The 27,005-nt window shown below is 44.3% G+C and overlaps 1 protein-coding gene and 1 long non-coding RNA gene across 2 annotated transcripts; both read right to left on the bottom strand.

Annotated features, from left to right (window-relative positions):
* Window positions 1-938: 938 nt before the first annotated feature.
* On the bottom strand, window positions 939-3,647 carry LOC306915156 (uncharacterized protein; the record flags this gene model as incomplete). Its single annotated transcript, XM_079492406.1, has 5 exons — window positions 939-986; window positions 1,150-1,223; window positions 2,009-2,076; window positions 3,130-3,430; window positions 3,551-3,647. 5 exons carry the CDS (start codon window positions 3,645-3,647, stop codon window positions 939-941), a joined length of 588 nt encoding a protein of 195 aa, XP_079348532.1.
* Window positions 3,648-4,875: 1,228 nt separating this feature from the next.
* On the bottom strand, window positions 4,876-5,470 carry LOC306914943. The gene is made up of 3 exons (XR_013788765.1): window positions 5,342-5,470; window positions 5,139-5,212; window positions 4,876-4,997 (listed from the first exon to the last, which is right to left on the bottom strand). It is a non-coding gene; the product is annotated as an uncharacterized lncRNA (long non-coding RNA).
* Between the last annotated feature and the right edge of the window lie 21,535 nt (window positions 5,471-27,005).

Raw genomic sequence — 27,005 nt, 5'->3', positions numbered from 1 at the left:
TAAAAAAATCAAATAAAATGTCAGGTCATAGCCTTCAGGAGGACATCTTTGGTCAGGATCCAGGAGGGCGGGAAGGTTTTATTGCTGAAATGAAAACAGATGATAGTCCTATGAAATACCAAGAAAGTGTAGTATATCACTCCGCATCTCCTTGACAGCCAGCCTATTTATCTCTATGGTAGTTTGCTTCAGCCGGTAGAATTTGAGCTTGGAGAGTACAGAATATTCTCTGTTGTGAATTTCTGCACATGCAATATAAAAAACGAATAAAGCACCAAGGGGTCGATGGCTGTCAAGGAGTTTAATCCTTAAATTGACACCCTGTGTCAAATAATTGATTTCAAAATACTGCTGGTATATTAAACGAAATACAAAATAAATGTCTGATCTTGTACATGAATCACCCAGACACCTCAGGTGCCCATGCAGGTCAGCCTGCATGGTAAACCATCCTGCTCCAGTGAATTCACGCGTCTTCTGTGAAAACGTAGAAGACGCTCAGGTCCCTGTGATTGACAGACTGAATTCACGTGACCGGGATGGTTTACCAGGCTAGGAAAGGTCTGCTTGAACGTGGGGAAGCATTAATTAGTGTTTAGACACCACATATCTGGAACAAACACCCAGAAAACAGCAGGTGTGCTGCCACTTGTCTGTTAAATCACAACTAAAAACCTTTCTCTTTGCCTCTCTTTGATCTGTAATGTTATGTTATTTTTATTTTATAATTGTTTTTCCTTTGCTTGTTGATCCATGTGTAAAGCATGTTGAATTAATTGGTTAAGATGTGCTATACAAATAAAACTGCCTTGCTTTGTAATAATAACCTATTTGTAGATGCTTCTTCCAGAAAATATATATATATAACTTTATGTCAAATCACATGCTTAGAATCTTAATTAAGGTGAAATTTCCCTTTCAGGAAAACAAAGTTCAAGTTACCATTTGGGGCATGGGGCCCAATGGACCAGGGACTGTTTCTTGCCCTTGGGTAAAAGGAAAACAGGAAAATAAAGTACAAATTAAATAAAATAATTACTCCCAGCTTCTAAAATGCTGTCAGCATACAACCAAAATGTAATTGTTTTGTTTAATATCAGAGCTCAAACTCTACATGTTCCAAATACTTCATATACAGTAGATACTAACCTTTCTGGTGCGGTTCTTTTTGTCAACGTACACAATCGTGTACGGTTCCCCGGGGTTGTTATGAAAGTCACAATCTGTAAGCACAAACCATACCACTTCAAATGTATTTGTTACACAATTAATTTCTGTATTATACCCTACTCACTCACATACTGTTGAGCCTCCACCCAGAGGACGTAGTGCCTGCCTTCTACTCTTTGCACATTCAACACACCGCTCCGCTGCTGACATGCACTGCCTTACCCCGTAAGTGAAGTGACACATATTACCTCTCTTTCTTTATCAGTCAAGTTTATGTGTGTAGACTCAGGTAGACAACATAAGAAACACTTTACATAGATAAAGAATGCCATTACAAGAGCAGTGTTTTCCAAAAAGTACACCGACATATGATAACTCAGAGGCTGGGGTTAGACAGCAGCATACTAGAATTCTGAGACTCATTCAGTCGACACAGAACACTTTTCAGGCCCTATTGAAAAACCTGATTAGATGTACAAATTAAATGGGTCTGCAGAGACTTCTGGCTTCTCCATTTACCCAAGCGTGGCCTTGAAACTGGTTCAGTTCAGTTTATTTCCAGCTCTTTTGAACAAAATGTGCATACATTGTGCATTTAATGCAATTTGGGCAAGACATGATCACAGTCACAAGTCCAAGGCACAAGTTGCCAAGTTCATTTGACTTGTCAGATTCAGAGACACCCTCTATGGTGCAAGGTAATGGAGTCTCACCTAGACACAGATTTTGACCAGAAGGTCAAGATTCAATGTATCCCCTGAGCAAGCACAATTAGTGCAATCATATAAATGGCAACATATGCACAGGAATCCAGGATTATAACAATAGTCATTCATACCATCATCCCCGTTCTCCTCACTCTCCTCACTCCTCTTGGCCAAGATGGTCACCACAGGGCCAGGCGTGCTACATGGAGGGGAAAAAAAGGGAATTAAGGCCTGTGGTCTTTGCCTCGCAAGCCAGGTTCTCAAACACCACGCACCTTTCCAGTCTCTGGTCTGGTCCTCATACCCAGAAGTTATGAGGGAATGCCTACTGAGTAGCAAAAAACTACTTTCTGGCCTTGACAGCCCATACATGCAAACAGAAAAGTCCTATATGATTGCATTACACTCACTTTGCCACTCGATCTGCCATTCACTTTATGCATGCGCATACCCTCTATTGAAATGAAATTTAAGTTGCTGAGCAAGAGCAAAAGATTGCCCACCTGTTCTGCATAGTTATGATCACCTCTATTGACTTATGCAGACCGTGGCCATCTTGAGATAAGAGTTTGGAAGCGCTCGCTTTCAGCAATGCAACGTCCTGCTGCTTTCTGCATTTGGCTATGTGCAAATTCAAAACAGTTGGTATGCAGGGCAGGGCCATTGAGTGATATCGAACGAGCGCTTCCAAACTCCAACACATAAATAATCACCTGCAAGGAATTGCAACTAGTTAGCAACCTGCAATTAACTTAAAAGGAGAATTCCATACTAGAGGCTTTCTTACCTTTATTTGTAGTTGTTACGTCCCCACCAAAGAGGTCCAGGTGTTATTTTGTGCAAAAGTGCATTATTGGCTATTTCCCCTACCATAAACCCTCAATGGGGGTTGGGTTTTTGTGCTAAAATTGGCTTATTTCCATCGAAATAAGTAGTAAAGTGTGCCACTTGGGATACTATTTACATTCTGAAGAGGATACAAAAAAAAAGATTTTTGAGCGATGGAAATAAGCGAATTGGCACAACACCCCATAGCCCCATTCAATTCAATGCAATTCATTGAGGGCTTATGGTAGGGGAAATAGCCAATAATGCGCTTTTGCACAAAATAACACCTGGACCTCTTTGGTGGGGACGTAACAACTACAAATAAAGGTAAGAAAGCCTTCTAGTATTCTCCTTTAATGGCAAGATGGCTGCGGTCTGCATATACTCAATTGCTCAGCATCTTCTATTCTGTATCGTCACTTACCTTGTAGTTGGTCCCTCCTTCTTCTTCTTCTTCTTCTTCGGCGGCTCAGCCGAAGAAGAAGCTTCCTTTGCCTCCACCATCTGTTCCTGCTCCTTCCTGCTCTCTTTCCCGTCCTCTTCTCTGGCCTCACCCATCTCTCCACCCTCTACTTGTCCATCCTCATCACCCATGTCTTCCTCCATCTCTCCACCCTTCTTCTTCGTCTCAACTTCCTCTGCCTCCACCATCTCTTCCTGCTCCTTCCTGCTCTCATTCCCGCCCTCTTCTCCGGCCTCACCCATCTCTCCACCTTCTACATCCCCTACTTGTCCATCCTCATCACCCATGTCTTCCTCCATCTCTCCACCCTTCTTCTCCGTCTCAACTTCCTCTGCCTCCACCATCTCTTCCTGCTCCTTCCTGCTCTCATTCCCGCCCTCACCCATCTCTCCACCTTCTACATCCCCTACTTGTCCATCCTCATCACCCACGTCTTCCTCCACCTCACCCTCTGCATCCCCTGCCAACTCTGCCCCCATCTCTCTCTCCTCTACTCTCTCGCTCTCCTCTCCTTCTCCTATGTCCTGCGTGTCTCTCCCCTCTTCCCTCACAGAATTGCATGCTTTTAAAGAACAAAAACAGAAAAACAAAAAAGGTATAGTACATTTAAATATGCTCCATCTGGACATAATACAGGACCAATGTCATGGATATAGATATCGTGCTCTAACCTACCTTGGAGTAATCCCTCAAAAAGGGCCAGCATCTTGCGCAGTAACACATGCCCCTCTGGGGGAAGCTGAAAGGGAAAGTGCATGTCGGCGTTCCAGCCGGCATTCTTTCCCTTTGTGGGCTTCCCCCAGAGGAGCAAGGGAACGTGCCCCAATGCCTTCATTCTCTCCACCTAAAGCAATGAAAAGCATAACAGCAAACATTGTCATGGCAGGGTCACAAAGCCCAATGAACGGCTATTTCAGCTGGTGTCGTTCACTGAAAAAAGCCCTTTATGCTTTAGCCTGGCATGGCCAGACTAATATCACAATAAAACTTTATTTGGAGCACTTTTCATGACATGTAGCTCAAAGTGCTTTACAGAGCAATGAAGAAAAAATAAAAGCAAAAGCATGATACATTCAAATAATATCAAAAAAGGCAGTGAATAAGGCAAAACATCGAGGACATGAATAACACAGGATTAAAAATCAATTAAAAGCAAGTATTAAGAAATTGCTCTTGAACTTTAAAGCCATCTATCTACTGCCTGTCTTAGGTATAATGGGAGTTTATTCCAAGCCGTAGAGACAAAACCGTTTTTTAAAGGTCAACCACACCTACAGTATGCAACTCCTGAGTTGCACTGGTGTGGTTGACCTTAAAAACGGTTTTGTCCCAACCCTTTGGTGTGGTTTGGGCTTAAGACAAGACATAGGTTGTGCAGGTGCTACATGGTTCAATTTCTAGTCATGTTTTGACCAAATTGACATTTCCACTCTCCATCTAAGACTGCGGATATCCAAATCAGAATGCTTGTTATATTCCAAAAGTTACGCAGGCACTTATGCTATGAGGCCAACTTTCTGACTTAGGCAGAAATTATTTTGAATGTAACAAGCATTCGGATGAAGGGAAACACCATAAGTCAATAAACCAAGTCCCTAAATAAGACAAAAACATTCATAGTATAAAACTACAAAATAAATACAATAGACCAAAAATACAATAATACAAAATAGAAAGAAAAAAAAATGTATTACCATCTCCAATGCACGGTCCACGACTTTTGAGCCATTGCCGGCCTTCTTGGTCTTTGCTGCCCACTGGTCAGCGGTTTTGCGGAACAGAACCAGGTTCCTGGTGTGGCGCTCTTTAAAGCCCAACAGCTGCCCACACTGTGTAAGTGAGAGAGAGAGCAAGGATGAGAGCACTATAAGAGGTACAATTAAGATACAAGGGTTCTCTTAAAACGTAGTCAAATTCTATTTCAAATGCAGTATATGCTAAAGGCATACTGTACTGTATATATTACCTACCTTTTTGCATGTTTGAATGCCACATGGCATCTTTGCCTTGCATTGGTGGCAGGTCCTGGTGTTAGAGGGCATTTCTACAATTATTATTTTAAGGGAAAGGGGGGAAACAATTACTTAAAGCAGCACTAATTAAACATTGTAATGAATATAATGTACATTTCTCCAATCTGTATAGTAGACTACGTTATAATATAATAACCTACTCTTTTTGTGCTTGAGCTTCACTGTGGGGGAGAAAGAGAGAGAGAGAGAGAGAATTAACATACATAACTACACTATATTATACTGTAATCCTAAATAACTATGTAATGTAATTGTCGTCTTTATTCTATCTTATTTATTTATACAAAAAAAAGATGTATTTTGGCTCCTACAATTTTGATGAGATTTGAATTACAATGACCAAATGACTCAATTTGACATAAGGTAATATTAATACACCACATGCATAGAAATAGTAATCTAGATTCATAGTAAACCAAGAACCACTACCTACATACCTATCTCTATCTAACCTAGTGGTTCCAAAAGTGGGGTCCGTGGACCCCCAGGGGTACCTGAGGGAGTTCCAGGGGGTCCCCAGCTAAATTATAGTTTGGAACCAAATGGACCATTATGGGTCTGTAACTCAGAGTCTACACAAATGGAACCAAATGGACCCGTTCCATTTGTACACTCTCAGAGTTAAAATAACATTGATTTTACAATATAAATTGGTGGTCCCAGAGATATAAATGCCATTAAATGGGGGGTCCGTAGACTAATGCATGTCAAACTGGGGGTCCTTGAAATTAAACTGTAAAAACTTCTCTTATGGGGGTCCCTGGCATGTCTTTTCAAATGGGGTATTGCATTGTGGTAAGGGTTTGAGCAACACATGAGGTGATCCTCTTAGCATACCATGTAATGAACTGTATTTTCATTAGCCCCATATGTGCCCTCTCCCTACGCTCATTCTGTAGCTCCGAGCTACAGAATGAGCGTAGGGAGAGGGCACATATGGGGCTATATTTTCATTTGCTTTTTCTGCAAACTGCAGAAAAAAGTACTCATTCAATACATATAGCTGCTGAATAGCCACCGCGGGGCTACAGCGTCATCTAGCATGCTAAAAAATACAAAGATAAATTGCAAATCTGAGACATGGTCCCTAACGTAAACAACATCAACATCAACAACAATGGAGCGTTCACACGGGCAGATAAAACGATGCACCGTTGTGAGTTGATTTGGTTAGCTACATGCATCGTTCCGTCTATCAACGTGATTTCGCTGGCTTCCATTGACAACGAATGGTAGACCGCATCGTTTAATCTGCCTGTGTGAACGGGCAGATCATTAGATTAATAAAAAAGCAATCCATAATAAAAACTCACCTTAAACATACACCTGAAAAGCTGCTCCTTGTTCTCCGGAAGTCGCATGTGGATTGTGGAGCGACTCCCCCCCCCCCCGTCCCGGAAGTTCCATGTGGAGCGAGCCAAGAAATAACAACAATAATAATAATAATAATAATAATAATAATAATAATAATAATAATATAGAAGCAGTAAATATGTAGGCCTACAGATTGTTGGGCTTTCTATTAATGTATCATTAATATAATAATAATAATAATAATAATAATAATAATAATAATAATAATAATAATAATAATAATAATAATAATAATAATATAGAAGCAGTAAATATGTAGGCCTACAGATTGTTGGGCTTTCTATTAATGTATCATTAATATAATAATAATAATAATAATAATAATAATAATAATAATAATAATAATATAGAAGCAGTAAATATGTAGGCCTACAGATTGTTGGGCTTTCTATTAATGTATCATTAATATAATAATAATAATAATAATAATAATAATAATAATAATAATAATAATAATATAGAAGCAGTAAATATGTAGGCCTACAGATTGTTGGGCTTTCTATTAATGTATCATTAATATAATAATAATAATAATAATAATAATAATAATAATAATAATAATAATAATATAGAAGCAGTAAATATGTAGGCCTACAGATTGTTGGGCTTTCTATTAATGTATCATTAATATAATAATAATAATAATAATAATAATAATAATAATAATAATAATAATATAGAAGCAGTAAATATGTAGGCCTACAGATTGTTGGGCTTTCTATTAATGTATCATTAATATAATAATAATAATAATAATAATAATAATAATAATAATAATAATAATAATAATAATATAGAAGCAGTAAATATGTAGGCCTACAGATTGTTGGGCTTTCTATTAATGTATCATTAATATAATAATAATAATAATAATAATAATAATAATAATAATAATAATAATAATATAGAAGCAGTAAATATGTAGGCCTACAGATTGTTGGGCTTTCTATTAATGTATCATTAATATAATAATAATAATAATAATAATAATAATAATAATAATAATAATAATAATAATATAGAAGCAGTAAATATGTAGGCCTACAGATTGTTGGGCTTTCTATTAATGTATCATTAATATAATAATAATAATAATAATAATAATAATAATAATAATAATAATAATAATAATAATAATAATATAGAAGCAGTAAATATGTAGGCCTACAGATTGTTGGGCTTTCTATTAATGTATCATTAATATAATAATAATAATAATAATAATAATAATAATAATAATAATAATAATAATAATAATAATATAGAAGCAGTAAATATGTAGGCCTACAGATTGTTGGGCTTTCTATTAATGTATCATTAATATAATAATAATAATAATAATAATATAGAAGTATTATTATTATTCTAAGTAGCACAATGGCTGAACTATTATAGCATTTAGCTTCCAGAGTGATTTACACATACATCAAATACATAGAAATAGTCGTCAAACATCATCAGTAGTGATATATATTTTATTGAGTGTTGTTAATATTGCAAACCTATCGATTTTTTTTATTTTCGTGACGTGACGTCACTGACGAGCAACGTATAGAAGTGAACGGGGAGGAAATCTAGTACATATCCACGGATTGTCCTCGTGACGTCACCGACGAGAAACGTATAGAAGTGAACGGGGAGGAAATAAAGTACATATCCACGGAATGTCGGGGAATCTAGTGTCATATGCACGCATTTGCTGTGTGCCAATCCGTGCTATTTCACCGTATTTGGGGGAGACCGGGTTGCTGGACCGCATGCATCATCTTATATTGGTTGATCAGCGTTCTGTTCTGACGTCGTGCAACAACACAAACCATTGCCATACGTGTGTAACAACACCAATTTGCACAGACCTTCTTATGTGCATACATGTAGCCCTTAACCGATTCCCCACAAGCATTCATTAATTAATTCACCCGTTATCAGCCAGCATTTTTCAGTGAAACCCTTATTTTGAAGGATCCACCGAGACCCATAAAATGGAACCGGATGTTACCTATGATGCGTGTACTTTGACTATGGGCCATCGTTTAAAGCTTGGTTTTGACCAGGGACACAATGTGGGAAATGAATCCGACAGAAAGGCATCTGAAAGACGTTTTCGACAACGAGTGAACGCACACGGCCAGCTTGCTTACGGTACATTTACCATTTACTTCATTGCCTAGTAACCCAATGCTAATGTTATGTATATAGCATTACGACAGCAAGCTATCATAAACCACTAAAAGGACCATAAGACGTAGATCTACTGCATTGCCTCTCAATCGCTGGATTTGCAATGACGTATCTCTGATGTCTTTTGACATATATCGTTTTTTGAGGAGCTATAGCCCCTCCTATGCCCAGCTTTGTGTGTGTGTGTGTGTGTGTGTGTGTGTGTGTGTGTGTGTGTGTGTGTGTGTGTGTGTGTGTGTGTGTGTGTGTGTGTGTGTGTGTGTGATTTTTCCAAAGCCCACACTGCCAAAGACATCTTTGGACACCTGTTGTGTGTTTTTTGAGTGGTGCTAGCTGCACACCTATTTGACCGTGTGTGTCTGGGTGTCAATATCCAGCACGGTTACTGTGGTTACCGTATCTGTTAGTCTATTTTGGTATCCATGATGTCATTATGTTATTATTCCTCTAGTTCATATAATATACAGAGTATAGACCGCATTGAAAATAACTCTAGACCACATTGAAAATAACTCTTCAAAGGCACCACTCACTTCACACTAGGCGTAATTTATTTTAGAGGCGCAAGCCGCTCCAATGTCTGGCTTTCTGAATTACGTCACGTGTCAGTCAAATCTGTGGACTTTTAATATTTGTTTAGAGCACTTGTACGACGACGGGGGGGGGGGGGGGGGGGTTGGGGGGCTTATACCCAGGGGTTTTATTTTGAAAAAAAAAAGCGAGGGGACTATATACCAGAGGTTTTATTTATTTTTTTAAAGAAAAGAAAGAAAGGTTTTCTTTGTGAACATTGACCAATGACAACAGGTTCAGGGAGACCACTCATAAGCTGCTTGGACAGGCAGGTCAAACGTTGCGGCCAAAAATATTGACCAATCAGTATCGTAGCCTACATTAAATCAACATCATTAGATTTTTTTTTTTTTTTTTACTTTAACCCTTTTTTCCTCAATTTGTGTCTTTATGCCAACTGATTCCTCCCCACACACATGTCTGTGTTGTCACTGCTGTTGAATCCGACTGACTCACCTGCCAGTGAGGAGCCCCCACCGGGAGGACGGAGAGCCTGCTGACATGTGCCGCCCCAGCCCGTAGGAGTATATGTTGCAATGACCATTTATTATCACCCTCCCCCGACCACGGGCCAATTGTGTTTGTGTAGACGCCCGACAAAGCCGGATGCACCACGGTCGTTTCGAACCCACAGCCTCCCTGGGTGGTGAGCGGGGACTTTACCACTGCGCCACTCAAGCGCCGCAAAATATTCTGATGGGAACAGGTCTAGTATTTCCAATACTATGTTAAAAGCATACTCACAGGTTTCATTAATTCACTGTGTTCACCGTTTCCCATGTCATGGCGGCCAGTTCCCACCTGATGTTGTGTGGGAGTCCCTTCTGCTCCAGACCGTACTGGATAACTGCTAGCTTGCACAACGCCTTCAGACTAGGACTCAAGTCTAAGATCTGTATGATGGGCTGTGAATGGGCTGTGTATCCTCCAAAGAGGATGACACGATTTCCCACCAGGGAAAAACATTCATTGACATAACTCCATGTTGCTGATTTCCCCTTGGGCAGAACTTTCGTCCAGGAGAATGTGTTGGGATTTATCTTCCACACATCATTGCACTGACAATTATTACTGATGATGTAACCGCCGCATATATGCAGCTCTTCCTTGTAGGCAAAGGCTGAATGACCCCAGCGTCCTTCTGGACGAAGCTGTGCAGAAGATGTGCTCAACCAGGAGTTGGTCTCTGTGTCAAACACACTGATGTCGTTGTAGTTTTCATTTCCCTCCCCACCGCCGCCAAAAACAAACAGCTTTGACCCGATGACAGTGGCAGAGGAATTTATTGAAACAGGTGGCGGATTACCTCTGGTGTTAATTAAAGCCCAGACCATCGTGGTGGTGTCCATCTTGTAGATCTCATTTGTGAGTTCAGTCTTGCTGTATCCTCCATAGACATACATAACGCTCCCCAAGGTACATGATGAGTGGCCAGACTTCGTCTCTGGAACAAAGCCAGAAGTCTTTACTTTTAACCATGTGTGGGTGTCGACATCAAATGCATAAAGAGCGTTGCCCCAATAGTACCCTGTGATGGTAATCCAGTCATGAAGCTTACAATTCACTACACCCCCCCAGATGTAAATGATAGATTCTATCAGCACAGCTGTGTGGCCCCAGCGCTTGGAGGGAACCTCAACAGGATGTCTTCCTCCTCTTCTAGTTGTCACTGGGGGAAAGTTCAACCAGCGTAAAGTCACTGTGTTGAAGACGCTCACATCGATCTGGTCCGTGTCGTAGCTCATCCCGTCATAAAGACCTCCAAAGTAGTACACTTTGTCCCCCGCAGGCACAGCAGCAAAACAAAGCAAGTCTGACTGTGGATCTCTTGTCGGGCGCACCCCATCTCTTTCCATAGGCACCTTCCACAGCTTCCAGGACATTATCTCTCTCTGTGTCTCTATCTCTCAGTAAATCTTTGACTCTTGGCTCTCTTCATATATCTTCCAGTATCTCTCGAGATCTTAGTCTCTGGACCGCATGCATCATCTTATATTGGTTGATCAGCGTTCTGTTCTGACGTCGTGCAACAACACAAACCATTGCTATACGTGTGTAACAACACCAATTTGCACAGACCTTACATACATGTTAAATCAGTGGTTGTCAACTAGTGATCCAGGGACCAACCAGGGGTCCAAATGGACCCTTATCAGTCTGTAACTACGAGAGTGTACCAATGAAACCAAATTAAGCTGCACGGGAGGATTCAACAGTATAGATTGGGTTGTGGAAGTTGGTAAAAGAGACGAGCAGACGGAGTATAGGGAGTCTCAGTACTTTACTTCCAAACAACATCAAGAACACACAGGTACAGGTACTTCCTTATATGACTTCCTCACTGCACCCACAACCAACCACCAGTGTCCATTCTGATGTGAGACATCTCCCCTAGTGTCCACCACACAGGCCCCCCCCGAACACTCAGAATTGACAAGTGCAACACATTAAACCTCTATAAACCCCCCAAACAGTACACCCAGTGTCTTTTAGTCCCTTTTAGGATGTCTGACTGCACGACCATAACGACTGTATGTCACAGTAACAGGGGGCGTGGCAGGGTTAGAGGTAGGGGCAGGGGGACGTCCCCGCCGACGATGAGGCTTTGCCGGGGGAAAGGCAGGAGTCACAATGGCTGAAGGGGCATGGGCAGTTTTGAGTGGCCGACCCCGGCGTGGAGGCTGAGCCAGCTGCACCGGCTCGTCTGGAGCCATATGAGCAGGCTTAAGGCGATCAACGGAAATCCGCTCCTTATTCCCCCCCATTTCAACTACAAAGTTCTTGGGGCCCACCTCGAGGACCCGGAAGGGCCCGTCATACGGAGCCTGCAGCGGAGAGCGGTGGGCATCATGCCGGATAAAGACGTAGCGGGCAGCCATGAGGTCCTTCGGGATGTAGGACTGGGGAAGGCAGTGGTGTGTAGGAACCGGGGCAAACGCACTCGCGTCCCGGAAGGTAGAGCGCTGAACCGCGGTGGACCAAGGGCCAGAGGAACCAGGGAGGAACTCCCCAGGGACCCTCAGCGGCTGACCAAAGACCAGCTCGGCCGAAGAGGACTGCAGGTCCTCCTTTGGTGCTGAACGCAGGCCCAACATGACCCACGGGAGACGGTCGATCCAGTTGTGGCCCGTGAGCGTGGCGCGGAGAGCAGCCTTCATTGAGCGGTGAAAACGCTCACACATTCCATTGGCTTTCGGGTTGTATGCGGTGGTACGATGGAGTTTCACCCCCAGTCTCTCAGCCACGGCGCTCCACAGCTCAGAAGTGAACTGGGCTCCCCTGTCCGAAGTGAGATCCGATGGAGTGCCAAACCGGGCCACCCAGCCGGAGATGAACGCCCGAGCGACCTCCGACGCTGTCATAGATTTCAGGGGAACCACTTCTGGCCACCTAGTGGTCCTGTCCACCATAGTGAGGAGGTAAGTGAACTCCTGGGACGGGGAAAGTGGGCCAACTAGGTCCACATGGACATGGTCGAACCGCCTCTCCGGAATGAGAAACGGCTCCAGGGGAGCCCTAGTGTGCCGATGTACCTTTGCCCGCTGACACGCCACACAGGAGGCCGCCCATGCTCTGACGTCCCTCCGAAGACCTGGCCAGACGAACTTTGCCCCCACCAGCTTAACTGACGCCCTTACACCCGGGTGTGAAAGGGCATGAATGGCGTCAAACACCCGGCGGCGCCAGTCTTTCGGCACCATGGGGCGGGGCTGGCCAGTGGAGACGTCACAAAGGAGTGTGGCGCCGCTGTCGTGGAATGCCACATCCTCCAGTCGCAGTCCTGTCACCGCCGTCCTAAACGCCCGAAGGTCTGAGTCGTTGAGCTGGTCCTCGGCCATAGCAGCGTAGTCCATCCCCAGGTGCACAGGACTGATGCGTCCCCGGGAGAGACAGTCCGCCACCTGGTTGTCTTTGCCGGCCACATGCTGGATGTCTGTCATAAACTCCGATATGGCGGAAAGTTGGCGCTGTTGCCGACCGGACCACGGCTCCGTTGTCTTGGCCATGGCAAAGGTCAGGGGCTTATGATCCACATATGCGGTGAACTCCCTGCCTTCCAGTAGGAACCTGAAGTGCCGTACTGCCAGGAAAAGGGCCAGCAGCTCCCTGTCAAATGTGCTGTATTTTCTCTGTGTCCCGGAGCTTCTTACTGAAAAAGGCTAGGGGCTGCCAGGCGCCAGAGACCCACTGCTCACACACCGCACCTACTGCATAGTCGGAGGCATCAGTGGTGAGGGCTATCAGAGCAGCAGGGGACGGGTGTGCCAGCATGGCAGCCTTGGCGAGAGCAGCTTTAGCGTCCTCAAATGACTGGACCCGCTCCGGGGACCAGTCCACGGCCTCGTTGTCCTTCTTGCCCCTCAACGCCTCGTACAAGGGGTGCATGATTTGAGCAGCATGGGCTATAAAGCGATTGTAGAAATTAACCATACCCAGAAATTCCTGTAGGGGCTTGACGGTGAGTGGGCGGGGGAAAACGGTGATGGCCTCCACCTTGGCGGGTAGTGGAACGGCCCCCGCTGGGGAGACGTGGTGCCCAAGAAATTCCATCGCGGGCAGGCCGAACTGACACTTCGCCGGATTGACAATCAGTCCGTGCTCGTTGAGCCGCTCGAACAGCTGCTGGAGGTGGCCCTGATGCTCGCCTGCCGACCCGCTAGCCACCAGAATGTCATCGAGATAAATGAACAGGAATGGCATGCCCCGCAGCGCAGAATCCATCATCCGCTGGAATGTCTGCGCTGCCCCTTTAAGGCCGAATGGCATCCGCAGGAACTCAAACAGTCCAAACGGGGTGATCACAGCGGTTTTGGGCACGTCCAGCGGATGGACCGGCACCTGGTGGTAGCCACGCACCAAATCTATCTTAGAAAATATGGTGGACCCTGCCAGGTGGGCAGAGAAATCCTGGATATGGGGAACTGGGTACCGGTCGTGCGTGGTAATTTTGTTCAGGCGCCGAAAATCACCACACGGACGCCACTTTCCATCCGCTTTGGGGACCATGTGCAGAGGGGACGCCCACGGACTGTTGGTACAATGCCGAGCCGCTCCATCGTGGCGAACTCCTCCTTGGCTATTGCCAACTTAGCAGCATCCAGGCGGCGCGCTCGTGCGTAAACTGGCCCCACTGTTTGAATGTAATGTTCCACTCCATGCTTGGCCACGGAGGCAGAGAACGCAGGGACAGTCAGGGCAGGGAAATCGGCTAGGAGGCGCTGGTATACATCTCCTGTGGCGAGCATATTGGCCAGGGGAGGCGGCCCTGGCCCCCCCAGTGTGCACGGGTATGTGTCAAAGGACACAGAGTCAATCAGCCGACGATTTGCGACATCGACCAACAGTCTGTGAGCACACAAAAAATCCGCGCCCAGTATAGGCACCGACACAGAAGCAATAATAAAGTCCCAGGCAAACTGGTGTCCATTAAAACACACAGTGACATACCTGGTACAAAACGTACGGATGGCAGTACCATTAGCCGCATACAGCGGTGGTCCATGTCCGCTTCCCAATGCGTCCGCGGCAGACGCAGGCAGGATGCTCCTCTGCGCACCCGAGTCCACCAGCAGGCGCCTACCAGAAGACGTGTCCTCAATAAACAGCAGCTCATTGGTGACGCCAGCACTCATAGCCGCTAACGAGCGCCGGCTCTGGCGTTTCCCTGGTTCCCAAAACAGCATGGTGGCGTGCAACGTTTCGCCTTGGTGCCAAAACGGCGATGATAATAACATAATCCGTCATCGTGCTGTCGCTCGGTCACCCGATCGCGGCGATCAGACACCGCAGCCACTGTGTACAGCTGTCGGGAAGCCAACAGTATCTTATCCGCTTCCTCGGCCAACCCACGGTAATCCTTGGTGCGCACCAGAGGCGAGCTGGCCAGCGCTGTGCGCACCGGAGTCGGGAGTTGGCGCAGGAAAAGTTGGACAAAAATAAACGTTGCGTCACCTGAACCGAGTAGCGCCAACATGTTTTCCATCAGCACCGTAGGTTTCATGTCCCCCAATCCATTAAGGGACAATAGGCGATCTGCCCGCTCCTCGTCTGACAGCGCAGCAACTCTGCTTTGAGAGCGATGTATTTACCGTCTGCTGGTGGGTCCCTGAGGGATCCCATCACCCGGTGGGTGGTGGAGGAATCCAACGCCGCGACTACATGGTAGTATTTGGTGTCATCCACCGTGATTCCGCGGAGGTGAAACTGCGCCTCAATATGTTGAAACCACGGGGCTGGATCATGTTGCCAAAACTCTGGCAACTTAACTGTAGCCGCATACACCGGTACGGCAGCCGCGTCAGCGTTCATGTTCAAGTTCAATTAAACGTCAAGGTCACCACTGTGGAAGTTGGTAAAAGAGACGAGCAGACGGAGTACAGGGAGTCTCAGTACTTTACTTCCAAACAACATCAAGAACACACAGGTACAGGTACTTCCTTATATGACTTCTTCACTGCACCCACAACCAACCACCAGTGTCCATTCTGATGTGAGACATCTCCCCTAGTGTCCACCAAAGGGTTTCCATATAGTTTAAATCAATGATTCTCACACTTTTTGTAATAATAATAATAATAATAAACTTTATTTGTATAGCACCTTTCATACATAAATGCAGCTCAAAGTGCTTCACAGGGCAGGACACAAAAATAGAATACAATAAAACACAGTCAAGTAGTTAAAATGATAGAACAATGGCAAAGAACAAAATAAAAGTATAAAAACATAGAGAAAAAATTAATAAAAACACAACATGCAGCAAATCAGTCAGGACAGAGTAGGAACGCAGATATTAAAACTCAACTAAAAGCAAGAGTGAAGAGGTGAGTCTTGAGTTGAGATTTAAAAATGTCTACAGAGGGTGCGTGTCTGAGCTGGAATGGTAATTTATTCCAGGCTGTTGGGCCATAGAAGCAAAAAGCTGCCTCACCATATTTTTTTGTGCACATTGTTTTAGGCACTTCAAGCAGGCCAGCAGTGGAGGACCTGAGGGGGCGGTTAGGGACATATCTAGGTAGGCAGTCACGGAGGTACGAAGGTGCAAGACCATTTAGGGATTTATAAACAAGTAAAAGAATTTTAAAATCTATTCTAAAAACCACTGGGAGCCAATGCAGTGATGATAGAACTGGAGTAATGTGTTCTCTCATTTTTGTTCTAGTTAACACTCTAGCAGCCGCATTTTGAACAAGTTGGAGTCTATCCGTTGATTTCTTTGGCAGGCCTGAGAGGAGGGCATTACAGTAATCTAATCGAGAAAAGACAAAAGCATGGACCAATGTTTTAGCATCATCTAAAGATAAATATGCTCTAATACGTGCGATGTTTCGAATCCAAGGCTCCCCAGTTTAGCTATATTCTCTGTTAAAAAACGTATTTTTCCACTTTTTTTCCAAAGCCCACACCAGGCACATGTTTTGTGTTTTTTGAGTGGTGCTAGCTGCTGTGTTTGGGTGTCTATATCCAGCACGGTTACGGGTTATCGTGTCTATTAGTCTATTTCAGTCAATCATGTCATTATTCCTCTAGTTTACATACAGACCTCAATGAAATTAACTCATCAAAGGCACCGCTCACTTCACACTGGGTGTTTGTTTTTTGAGGCGCAAGTCCCTCCAATGTCTGGCTTTCTGAATTATGTCATGTGGCAGCCCAAATCTATGGACTTTTACTATTTGCTTCCTGGTAATGCTTGTTTAGAGCACTTTAAAGAAAGACACATAGGGGGAGCCAAGTCTATGGACTTTTAATGTTTGTTCAGAGCACTTTAAACTATTGTATTTGGTCTCCCTGGCAGTCTTTGCTCTTCTATTGCAACATTTACCGTAGTTTATAGGATGGACGTGGCCTTTGACACTGTTGATCCTATCTCTCTCCAGAGAAAGCAGGCAGGTGCTATGGGCTCAGTGGTGAGAAGTTCAGTATTTGCGCAGCATTTCTGGGTTCAAATCCGGGATAAAACAGGAAGTTACATTTAGCATATAGTCACAGAGTATACTTATTCTTCACCTACTGCCCCTGTGTGACCTAGCTGGAGATAGGGCAGGGATAAGCTAACAGCAAACTCATCAACACGACAACCAATGCTCCCTCCCAGCATGTCATTTCCGGGATTGGGGGGGAAGGGGGGGGGGGGGGGGGGGGAATTGATAATATACCCTCCGACTATTTACATAGAGATTGAGATTGGAAAGAAAAACCTATAATTGAATGGGAAAAGAGCAGGAAATAACATAATATAGGTTAACTTTGGTTGAGCTGCATTGAGCGCGTATACCAATGTCAGAGCAACCTCATTTCGATGCGGCGATAGCAGAGACAGGCGCGACACCAGCGGCTGGCTGCATGCCGCCGTGACTTGACACAACTCATTTAGATCGGGTTCCTTTATGATGGTCCCAGAATGCATTACCGTTTGCCGTCAGTTGAAAACCTTGTACACCCGAAACCGTTCCCTTTTTTTAAAGAATTAACATTGTGAAATACTTAAATAGCCAGCCGATTTTCGCTACTTTTGTGCGACATGGGGGGTAGGGTATTCATTTACAAAAATATATTGTCTCTGTTGGGTGTAAATCTTATATTGCCTATTGTGTCTGTAACGAAGACGCTCACTTCCATTCATATTATCGGATCTGGGAGAGTTGCTCATTGGATATTTAGTCTCCGTACATGAGGATATCCGACTAGGACGTTGGGCTATATGACATACATGTTTAGTACATGATGATCCCTATATTTGGTTCCGGGCTGACCTAGTGCTGATATCAGATAGATGGGGAACCCCATATACGGATAGATCTGATTGGCTTAGTCATCGTGACAAAGCATAGTCAGATAATTAAGCAATATTAGATAGATAGATAGATAGATAGATAGATAGATAGATAGATAGATAGATAGATAGATAGATACTTTATTGATCCCGAAGGAAATTTGTTTTGTCCAACAGCTCCAGTGTAAAAACATACATACAGAATAAAAAGAGCATGATGAACATATAAAAGTACATTACATCATAGAAACAGTAGAAAAAGGCAATAGCAAAGAGTTAAAAAGTACAGCACCAGACAAAAGCAAAGCAAAAACATCAACTGACCAACCCCCTCCCTCCTCGTCTCCCCCCCACGGCCCCCATTGATTCATTATATAGTCTAATGGCCCTTGGGATAAAGGAATTCTTAAGTCTATCTGTGCTGCATGTCTGGGATAGAAACCTGTTACTGAATTTGCTCTTCTGAGAGTAAAGTGCAGAGTGCAGTGGGTGACTGACATCGTCAGAGGCGGATTTACCGTTGGGCTAGGGTGGGCTGAAGCCCGGGGGCCCCCGACTAGGGGGGCCCCAAAAAAAAAATTGAATTATAAAATTGTAAAATGAAATCCAATTCAAGTGAAATGTGTGTATTGTTATTGTATTTAGTTGTATTATGGTTAAACCATTGAGAGCTTCTGCCTGCCTGCCTCTCTTTTTAGGGGCCTGGGTACCCCAAAATGAAAACAAAATAGCCCAAAAAAATTCTGCCTCGCGGCTGCGCCGCTCGGCCAAATCGCGGGACGCGCGGCTCTGCCGCGCGCCCCAAGGGGGGCCCTCAAATTTGCTCCAGCCCGGGGGCCCTCAGCAAGGTAAATCCAGCTCTGGACATCGTCCAGGATGGCTAGTGTCTTGGCCAGAGTCCTCTTCTCTGCCATCACCGCCACAGAGTCAGGCTTGGTCCCTGTCACCTTGCCTGCTCGCTTAATCAGTCTGTCTAGTCTGGCTATGTCCTTCTGTCTGGCGTTCCCTCCCCAACACACCACAGCATAGAAAAGAACACTGGAGACCACTGACTGATAAAACATCTGCAGGAGCTTCCCACAGATGTTGAAAGAGGCGAGTGTCCTCAGGAAATACATCCTACTCTGACCCTTCTTATACAGACAGTTCGTGTTGACTGACCAGTCCAGCTTGTGGTCAAGCTCCACACCCAGGAACTTGTATGACTTAACCGTTTCGACCTCCACCCCCCCGATGGAAACAGGCTGGGGGGTGGGGCGGGCTCTCCGGAAGTCAATCACAATCTCCTTTGTTTTGGAGACATTGAGCTGGAGCCTGTTCAGATGACTCCAGTCCACAAAGTCCTCAATCACTTTCCTGTACTCCCCCTCCTCCCCCCCTTGATGCACCCGACGATGGCGGTGTCGTCTGAAAACATCTGCAGGTGGCACATCTCTGTGCAGTGTCTAAACTCTGCCGTGTACAGGGTGAAGAGAAGGGGGGGCAGCACAGTCCCCTGGGGGACTCCTGTGCTGCAGGTCACGGTGTCGGATGTACAGTCCCTCAACCTGACGTATTGTAGTCTGTCAGTGAGATAGTCCATGATCCAGGATACAAGGTGTGGGTCAACGTGCATATTGGTCAGTTTGTCTTTCAGAAGGGGGGGCTGTATTGTGTTAAAGGCGCTTGAGAAATCAAAGAAAAGAATCCTCACAGCGCCCCTTTCTTGTCCAGGTATGTGGAGGCCCGATGGACAAGGTAGAGGATAGCATCCTTACACGAGAGGGTGTGGTTTAACGTGATTATTGCCACGACAGTGATGCGGTCAGGAACGAGACGTAGTCGAGTTCCGCAAGTCCATTGTCAAAGTTGCCCAGATCTGGCCTGACTGGCTGCCACAATGTGCCACCAATGGTGCCATGTTCGAGGTGCATTTACTTTTAACTTGAGTATTTCCATGCCTTTTGATACTTCCCCCTCCCCCGACCGAACTGCATCTCAGAGGCATACAGACATTGCACTTTTACGCTATCACAATTATTATCAGTTTAGTTACTATAGTTGCATTGCACATATAGATTATTAGTACGAAATTATATGAATCCCTAGTTCCCTACGGCTTTTTGAATATAGCCGATAACAAACTCACAAGCTCACAACTACAAGCTCACAATATGTTCTGTAGCTTACGTATAGTCTGTAGATCTGCTATTTTCAAAATAAAAATTTGACTGTACAGTATAGGCCTACTTTTACTTTGTCACCGTGAGTACATGTTAACACCAATACTTGTGCACATTTACTCAAGTCAACTTTTGAAAACAGGCCTTTTAACACCCATTTTGGGGGGGAACCCCTATTGGTGTTAGCATTATGTTATGCTTTAGCTATTGAAAAATAGCAGATCTACAAGCTCGAACGACTGACATAGAAACATAGCTTTTTCAGAAAACTGTCAAGGATGTAGAAGACATTTTTTGAATCTGATCTCAGGTCAAAATGGGTTAATATTGTCATATTGTCACATTACTTTTACTCAAGTAAAACAAAATCCGAGACACATCCTCCCCCTCTGTCTGCTACCACCGTGCAGGCCATAGCTGCGCTATATAGCAGCACATTGAATATTATGCCGTTTAAGAGTCAGTGACATTTTAATAAGGTAAACCTGACAGCTCGGCCTCTCGCACACAAACCGGCCGCTTGTTTCCACAAACGTCCCGCACGTCAGAATGCTGCTGCTGCCACGACTCGAGGAACGAAAGCCAGCTAGACGGACGTCGTCTACACACGACGTGCACACCGAGAAGGAATGTTGTTTCTTTAAATACGTGTATATATACCCCCCTCCTTCATGGCCCTCGTTGCACACACACACACACACACACACGCACACACACCCTTCCAAATTGTCCAGACACTGGCGCCCGCACACACACACACACACACACACACACACACACACACACACACACACACACACACACACACACACACACACACCCTCCCTGCCGGCATGGTCCCCTAATTTTTTCCAGGGGCGTTAACTGGATTCAGCTGCTTGTGAACTGCTGCTGGCTCTCATCTCCACTTTTTTTTCTATTTAGACGGCCGGAGACGGGTTTTTTTTAATGTTTTTTGGGTGTGTTAACAACTGTTTCTGTGCTTTTTCGCTGACTGCCCCCACCATACATGCAGTCAGTGCACACTCAAAGTCCTCATTATCGCGTCTGTAGCCTACTGTGTGTGTGCGTGCGTGCGTGCGTGCGTGTGCGCAAATGTGATGCCATTGGCTTTGAAACACCTGGGTAACTAATCCTACAGCTAAGTAAGAGTCTGTACAGTGGGGATGAGACGCATTGTTTTGGTGCAGGCGTCTCCTCCGGCCTTGCATAGCACTTTGTCTGTCTAAAGTAGAGTCAGACAGACAGACAGACAGGACTTTGAAGGCTGTTGATGGACTGGAAAAACATGCAGCTTTAGAAACAGCGACTCACAAGCTGTTGTGCTTAAAACCTTGTATCTCCATAATTTGTCTGTCTTTTTGTCTCCACCAGGCCGAAGGCTTGGGGCTCCCTGGAAACCCGAGCACAACCTCTGCCCCATAATAACACACTACAACCTGTAAGTCATTGTCTATATATTGGCTATTCATGATTAAGTACGAACATATTTGTGCCCAAAATAGAGACAGTAGCTTGAAGGTGCTTAATTCCCCGCCAGCATTCATTATTTCGCCAGCATTTTTCAGTGAAACCCTTATTTTGAAGGATCCACAAGGACCAGAAAAACCGGAACCGGATATTTACTTACGATGTGTGTTGTGACGGACCGCCGGCAAACTCTGCGATCTGGGACCGGTAGAGTTTACTTTCGCTTTCGGAAGACAATAACGTTCCCGCGATCATTACCACTTTGGCTATGGACCGTGGAATAAAGCTTGTTTGGACCAGAGGCGCAATCTGGGAAAGGAATCTGAGATAAAGGCATCTGAAAAGGTGTTTACGACAACAAGTGGACACGCACGCCCATCTTGCTCACGGTGCATTGTCTGTTTAGGCTACTCCATTGCCTATAGCAGGCCAATGCTAACGTACAGGTATGTATCATTACGACGATCATAAACCACTATGAGGACCAATAAGCCGTAGATCTATTCGGCGCTAGACCGCTGAATTGGCTGTGGCGTAGAATAGATCTATACATCAATGGCAGGGAATGTGTTTAAGTGTTGTCTATGTGTTCTCTTCATGAATATTGAACCAATGAACAGCATCGGCAAATATTAACGGCCTTGGATCCATTTCCTGAAAGGTTTTGGACATACGAGGTTTCTGCACGACAGCTTCGACACACACAGGCCCGCACGCACGCACGCACATGCACCAATTCCTGAAGCGATGCCCATAAGCTCCCTTAATGCCACAGGGCCCAGCGTAGTGTCTGCCGGGGGCTCGGCGCTAATGGCTGGCTCTGTCCACCTCTGCTCTCTGGAAAGAATGCCACATGCATGCTGCGTACGTATACGTCATGCACTGATCTGCAGACTGCACCAACATGCTCTCCGCCTTGTTTGGATCCCCGCTGGCTCATATCCACGGCCGTATTTATTAACCCGTTTGGACCTGAGATCAGATTCTAAAAATGTCTGTTTGAAAATCACAGTTTTCTGAAAAAGCTATGTTTCTATGTCAGTGGTCCTTCGGTTTTTCAAAAATAGCAGACCTACAAGCTTGTAGCGCACCGAGCTGTGTGCATGCATTACCCATGCATGCACACAGCCAACCGAATGCCTCGCATTCAATTCATAATTACATTTTACAATTAAGATTTACGATCTCAATTTAGGCACTTAGCGGATGAGTACGAGACGAGAGAACATGGCACGGACACGTGTCAACAAACGGCTAAGCGGTGACATAAATAGAGCGCAAAGAAGTCACTATCTATAGGATGCCAGGTTAACACTAAATCCTGCATCTGTCTAAACAACATGCTTCCTACAGTAAATAGCATGCTTATAGCCTTTGTGGACGAGCAAACAAACAAATATATCTAAATGTCTTTATTTATTTTTTTTAAATGTAAATGTTAACCAATATTAACCAATGAAATGCATTCACAAGAGCTTGTGAGTTGTGACTGCATGATAAAGACATCTGATTAATTGGAATACAATTAATGTATTCATTATTTTTCCATTAAAATAATTATATTGATTGAAGTATTTTTTGTTATTATTTTTTTGCATAATTACAGTACATGTCAAGCACAACTCAATACAAACACTGTCAACTGTGAGTGGACGACCCAATAAAGCATTACACTTGTTTACAAGAGGGTCCACCTTGTTCAATTCATCATAAATAATACATTATGCAAACATCGCACACTGTATACATTTGTGGTTTCCATCCACCTGACGCCGTTAAGAGCGTCTGCTAAATGCCTAAATTGTAAATTGTAAATTGACGATATTATGAGCAAAATGATCTACAAAGTCTATAAAAAAAAAAAATAGGAAATACTAAATTAATTCAGCCTCGCCACTGATGCCTATAGAGCTCTGAGTGAGCAGGGAGGAGGAATGCAGAGATGTTTACAAGCCTCACCCTGCATAGACTACTAGACTACAGGGCCCGGTTAAAATGGCCGGGGGGGGGGAGATGATCCCATGTAAGTTGACTGTCACCCTATTGTCACTGCATGCGCTTAGGGTTAGTGTCATAATTACAGCTAGAGATCAGCACGAGGACAACCGCTTCACTGGAGTCCAAACACTTGTAAAAGCATGTTTTATACTTAGTCGAGTGTCCGTCACACAGCGGAAATAGATGATCTATACAAGCATGTTTATAATACTTAGCCGAGTGTCTGTCACGCAGCGGAAATAGATGATCTATACAAGCATGTTTATACTTAGTTGAGTGTCTGTCACACACACCAAAAATAGATGATCTATACGAGACAGTCGTGAAAGAAGTGGTTTTACTTGAGTAAAAGTATATCAATACCACAATAAGTCTGGCTGAATTTACTTTTAGTAAAAGTACAAAAGTATTGGCAATGTATTTGGCATTGAATTGTACCAAAAGTGAAAGTACTCATTGAGTTTTCAAAATGTAAAAAGAAAAAAGAAAATCTCTGGAAACTAGCAATGCATCGCGATGAGCTTGTAGATTGGCCATTTTCAAATAGCCCAAATATATAGAGAGAGCTTAAGTGGTTAATGTATGTTTATTAAACATCTAAATCTAAAGTAACTTGTAATTAAAGTTACGACTATTTACAAAAGATTTAGAATCTTCTTGAAACATCTTCACAACACAAATCTCAAGGGGGGGGGGGGGGGGGGGGGTCGTGGTGGCCACGAAATGTTAGAGGGCCGGCCCGCACTAAATCCATATCAATTTAATCCACAGAGATGCAGATCTGTAAGCACTGTCTACCGCACACAGCAGCTGCGGAGGCAGCCGCAAATCAGTGAGGAAGCGACGATGTTATAAGGCGGTAGTATAAGGAAAACATTGTCTAGACAAATCATTGGTTATTGTTACGCATGCAAGGGCCTGTTGTTGGCTCTGCGGCCTGGGGACATGCATGGGCTTCTCTGGGCTCTGAATCAGTGCTTCTCAACCTGTGAGGCCAAATTATACTCGGATATAAACAAATCAACTTACAGCACACGTGTATACTGCACATCTGTACGTTTGTAAAGTGACAATTTACGACCTTTTTTTATTGCCAAAATGGTCGAATGAAATAAAATATTACTTATAAGAAAGATGCCGACATTGTGGGAAAAAAGGCAATCCACAAGCTCACAGTGCAGAGTCTCAATGCAGTTCAAATGTGATTATTTTGGAGGGATCCCCAGGTCAAATATGATTATTTTGGGGGGTCCCCAGTTCAAACATGATTATTTTGGCGGGGTCTCCAGTTCAAATATGATTATTTTTGGGGGGTCGTGTCCTGAAAAGGTTGAGAACCACTGCTCTGAATTTGGGATTTCTCTGCATCTCTGCGGCCTGCAGAGCACTTCATGGGATGGTTCTCTGCGCTCTGGGATTTTAACTGCGAGGCTTCTCTGTATCTCATTAGGTGACAGCCAGTCCGGCGATAAGCTCTCCAGTCAGACGAGATGAGTCCTCTGTCTCGTCTGGGCTTTAGACATGAAGACCACACCCTGACCGGGCCTCACACACACACGCACACGCATGCCAGCATGTGCCCAGACGCACGCACGCACGCACGCACGCACGCACGCAAGTGCAAACACATTTACGGTATACATACTGTATTATAAACAGTCCCATATGTAGGCACACACATGCATGAATGCACACCGCATGCACGCTCTCTACACTCTCTCTCTCACACACACACACGGACACCACTCTCACCACTCTCGCCACAAAAGCGCGCGCGCGCACACACACACACACACACACACACACACACACACACACACACACACACACACACACACACACACACACACACACACACACACCTCCCTCCCCATGCTCAGCTGTCACCATGTGATTTAGTGCCCGTGTCTCTGAGAATGCGGGCAGCCATACACTGACTATAAGAGAGCGGAAAGGTTTGACTTGAGGACGATGGGTCCGCGGTGGATCACCTGATATCTGCTCAGCTTAACTCTAAACCGCCGCAGGGCGGGGGGCGGGGGCTGTAATGTGTAATTACACTCCACTATATCATGAGGCCCTTTTTTACTGTTTGTTTGCAATAGCGCTGGCACATGTTCTTTTGGGCAACAACTAAGCGACTTTGGCTTTGAGACGTCTTTTCAAAAACGAGCTCAAAGTACATTTTATTCCTCCTCGTCGAGTCGTCGTAATGTACCACGAAGGGAGTTCTTATTCTCAGCGTGGTTGTCAAATTACGTCCCCCCCATTCTGTAGTACCGTTGTACCGTTTGAGTTGTTGGAAAAAGTACTCAAATAGAAATAAAAAATCACACCCGTGTGAACTGAGTGGTGTAAGGTCTTATATAGACTGATCAGCTGTGGTCTGACGTAATGTCTGACGTAATGAAATCACACCCGGGTGAACTGGGTGACCATAGCAACCATGCTCATTTTGGTAGGACAGACACGTAAACGGACAGACACGTAAACTAACAAAGCCAGTTGTAGGAGTGGTTTACACCACTCAAAAAGTAGAAGTAGAAGTCAGAATTCATAATTTTTGCAAGAAAAGTATTGGCGGTTCTCGACCTGAGCTACGTGCATTACAGAAGTAGACGCGTACGTACGTATCCAGACAGAGACATGCATGGTGACTTTATAGATAGATTCAACATGTTGTTTTTACCTCAGTTTGTTATTATGTTGTTGTTTTTACCATGTTCTGTAAAGCACTTTGTGACCATGTCTTGAAATGTGCTATATAAATAAATTCATTATCATTATCATTAACACCTGACAACATGTTATTCTGGTCCTGAGCTCACCGACAGCCTCTGCGTACAATTTTCTCGCACACAGCACGCCATCCCCAAAAACACGGCGGATTCAATAAAACACAACCTAACTCGATGGTGGTGTTTGACAGAAGTTCCCCCCAATCGATAAGTCACCGTCACAGGTTATACATTATTAACCACCATTGGAAGGTGTCCTCCAGTCGTGAAAAAAGTACTCAAATGCAAATAAAAATACAAGTAAAAGTCAGAATAATTTCGGTAAAAGTATTATCAACATGTACTTAAAGTACCTACCAAAAGTAAAAGTATTCATTGTGCATAATGTTAAACCCATTTCAAGATGTCAAACGTACAAATCTTCTGACAATAGCCGATCTGCAAGCTCACAGTGCGTCACATTTTGATGTTTGCCTGCCCCAGTATAATACGTGGCGGAAGTGTTCCCTGAGCAAAAGAGTTTTAACAATGA

Source organism: Electrona antarctica (assembly GCF_951216825.1).
Source record: "Electrona antarctica genome assembly, chromosome: 22".
Lineage (NCBI taxonomy): Eukaryota > Metazoa > Chordata > Actinopteri > Myctophiformes > Myctophidae > Electrona > Electrona antarctica.
Note: the sequence above shows the minus strand (reverse complement) of the source record. Positions and strands in the feature narration are given on the sequence as shown.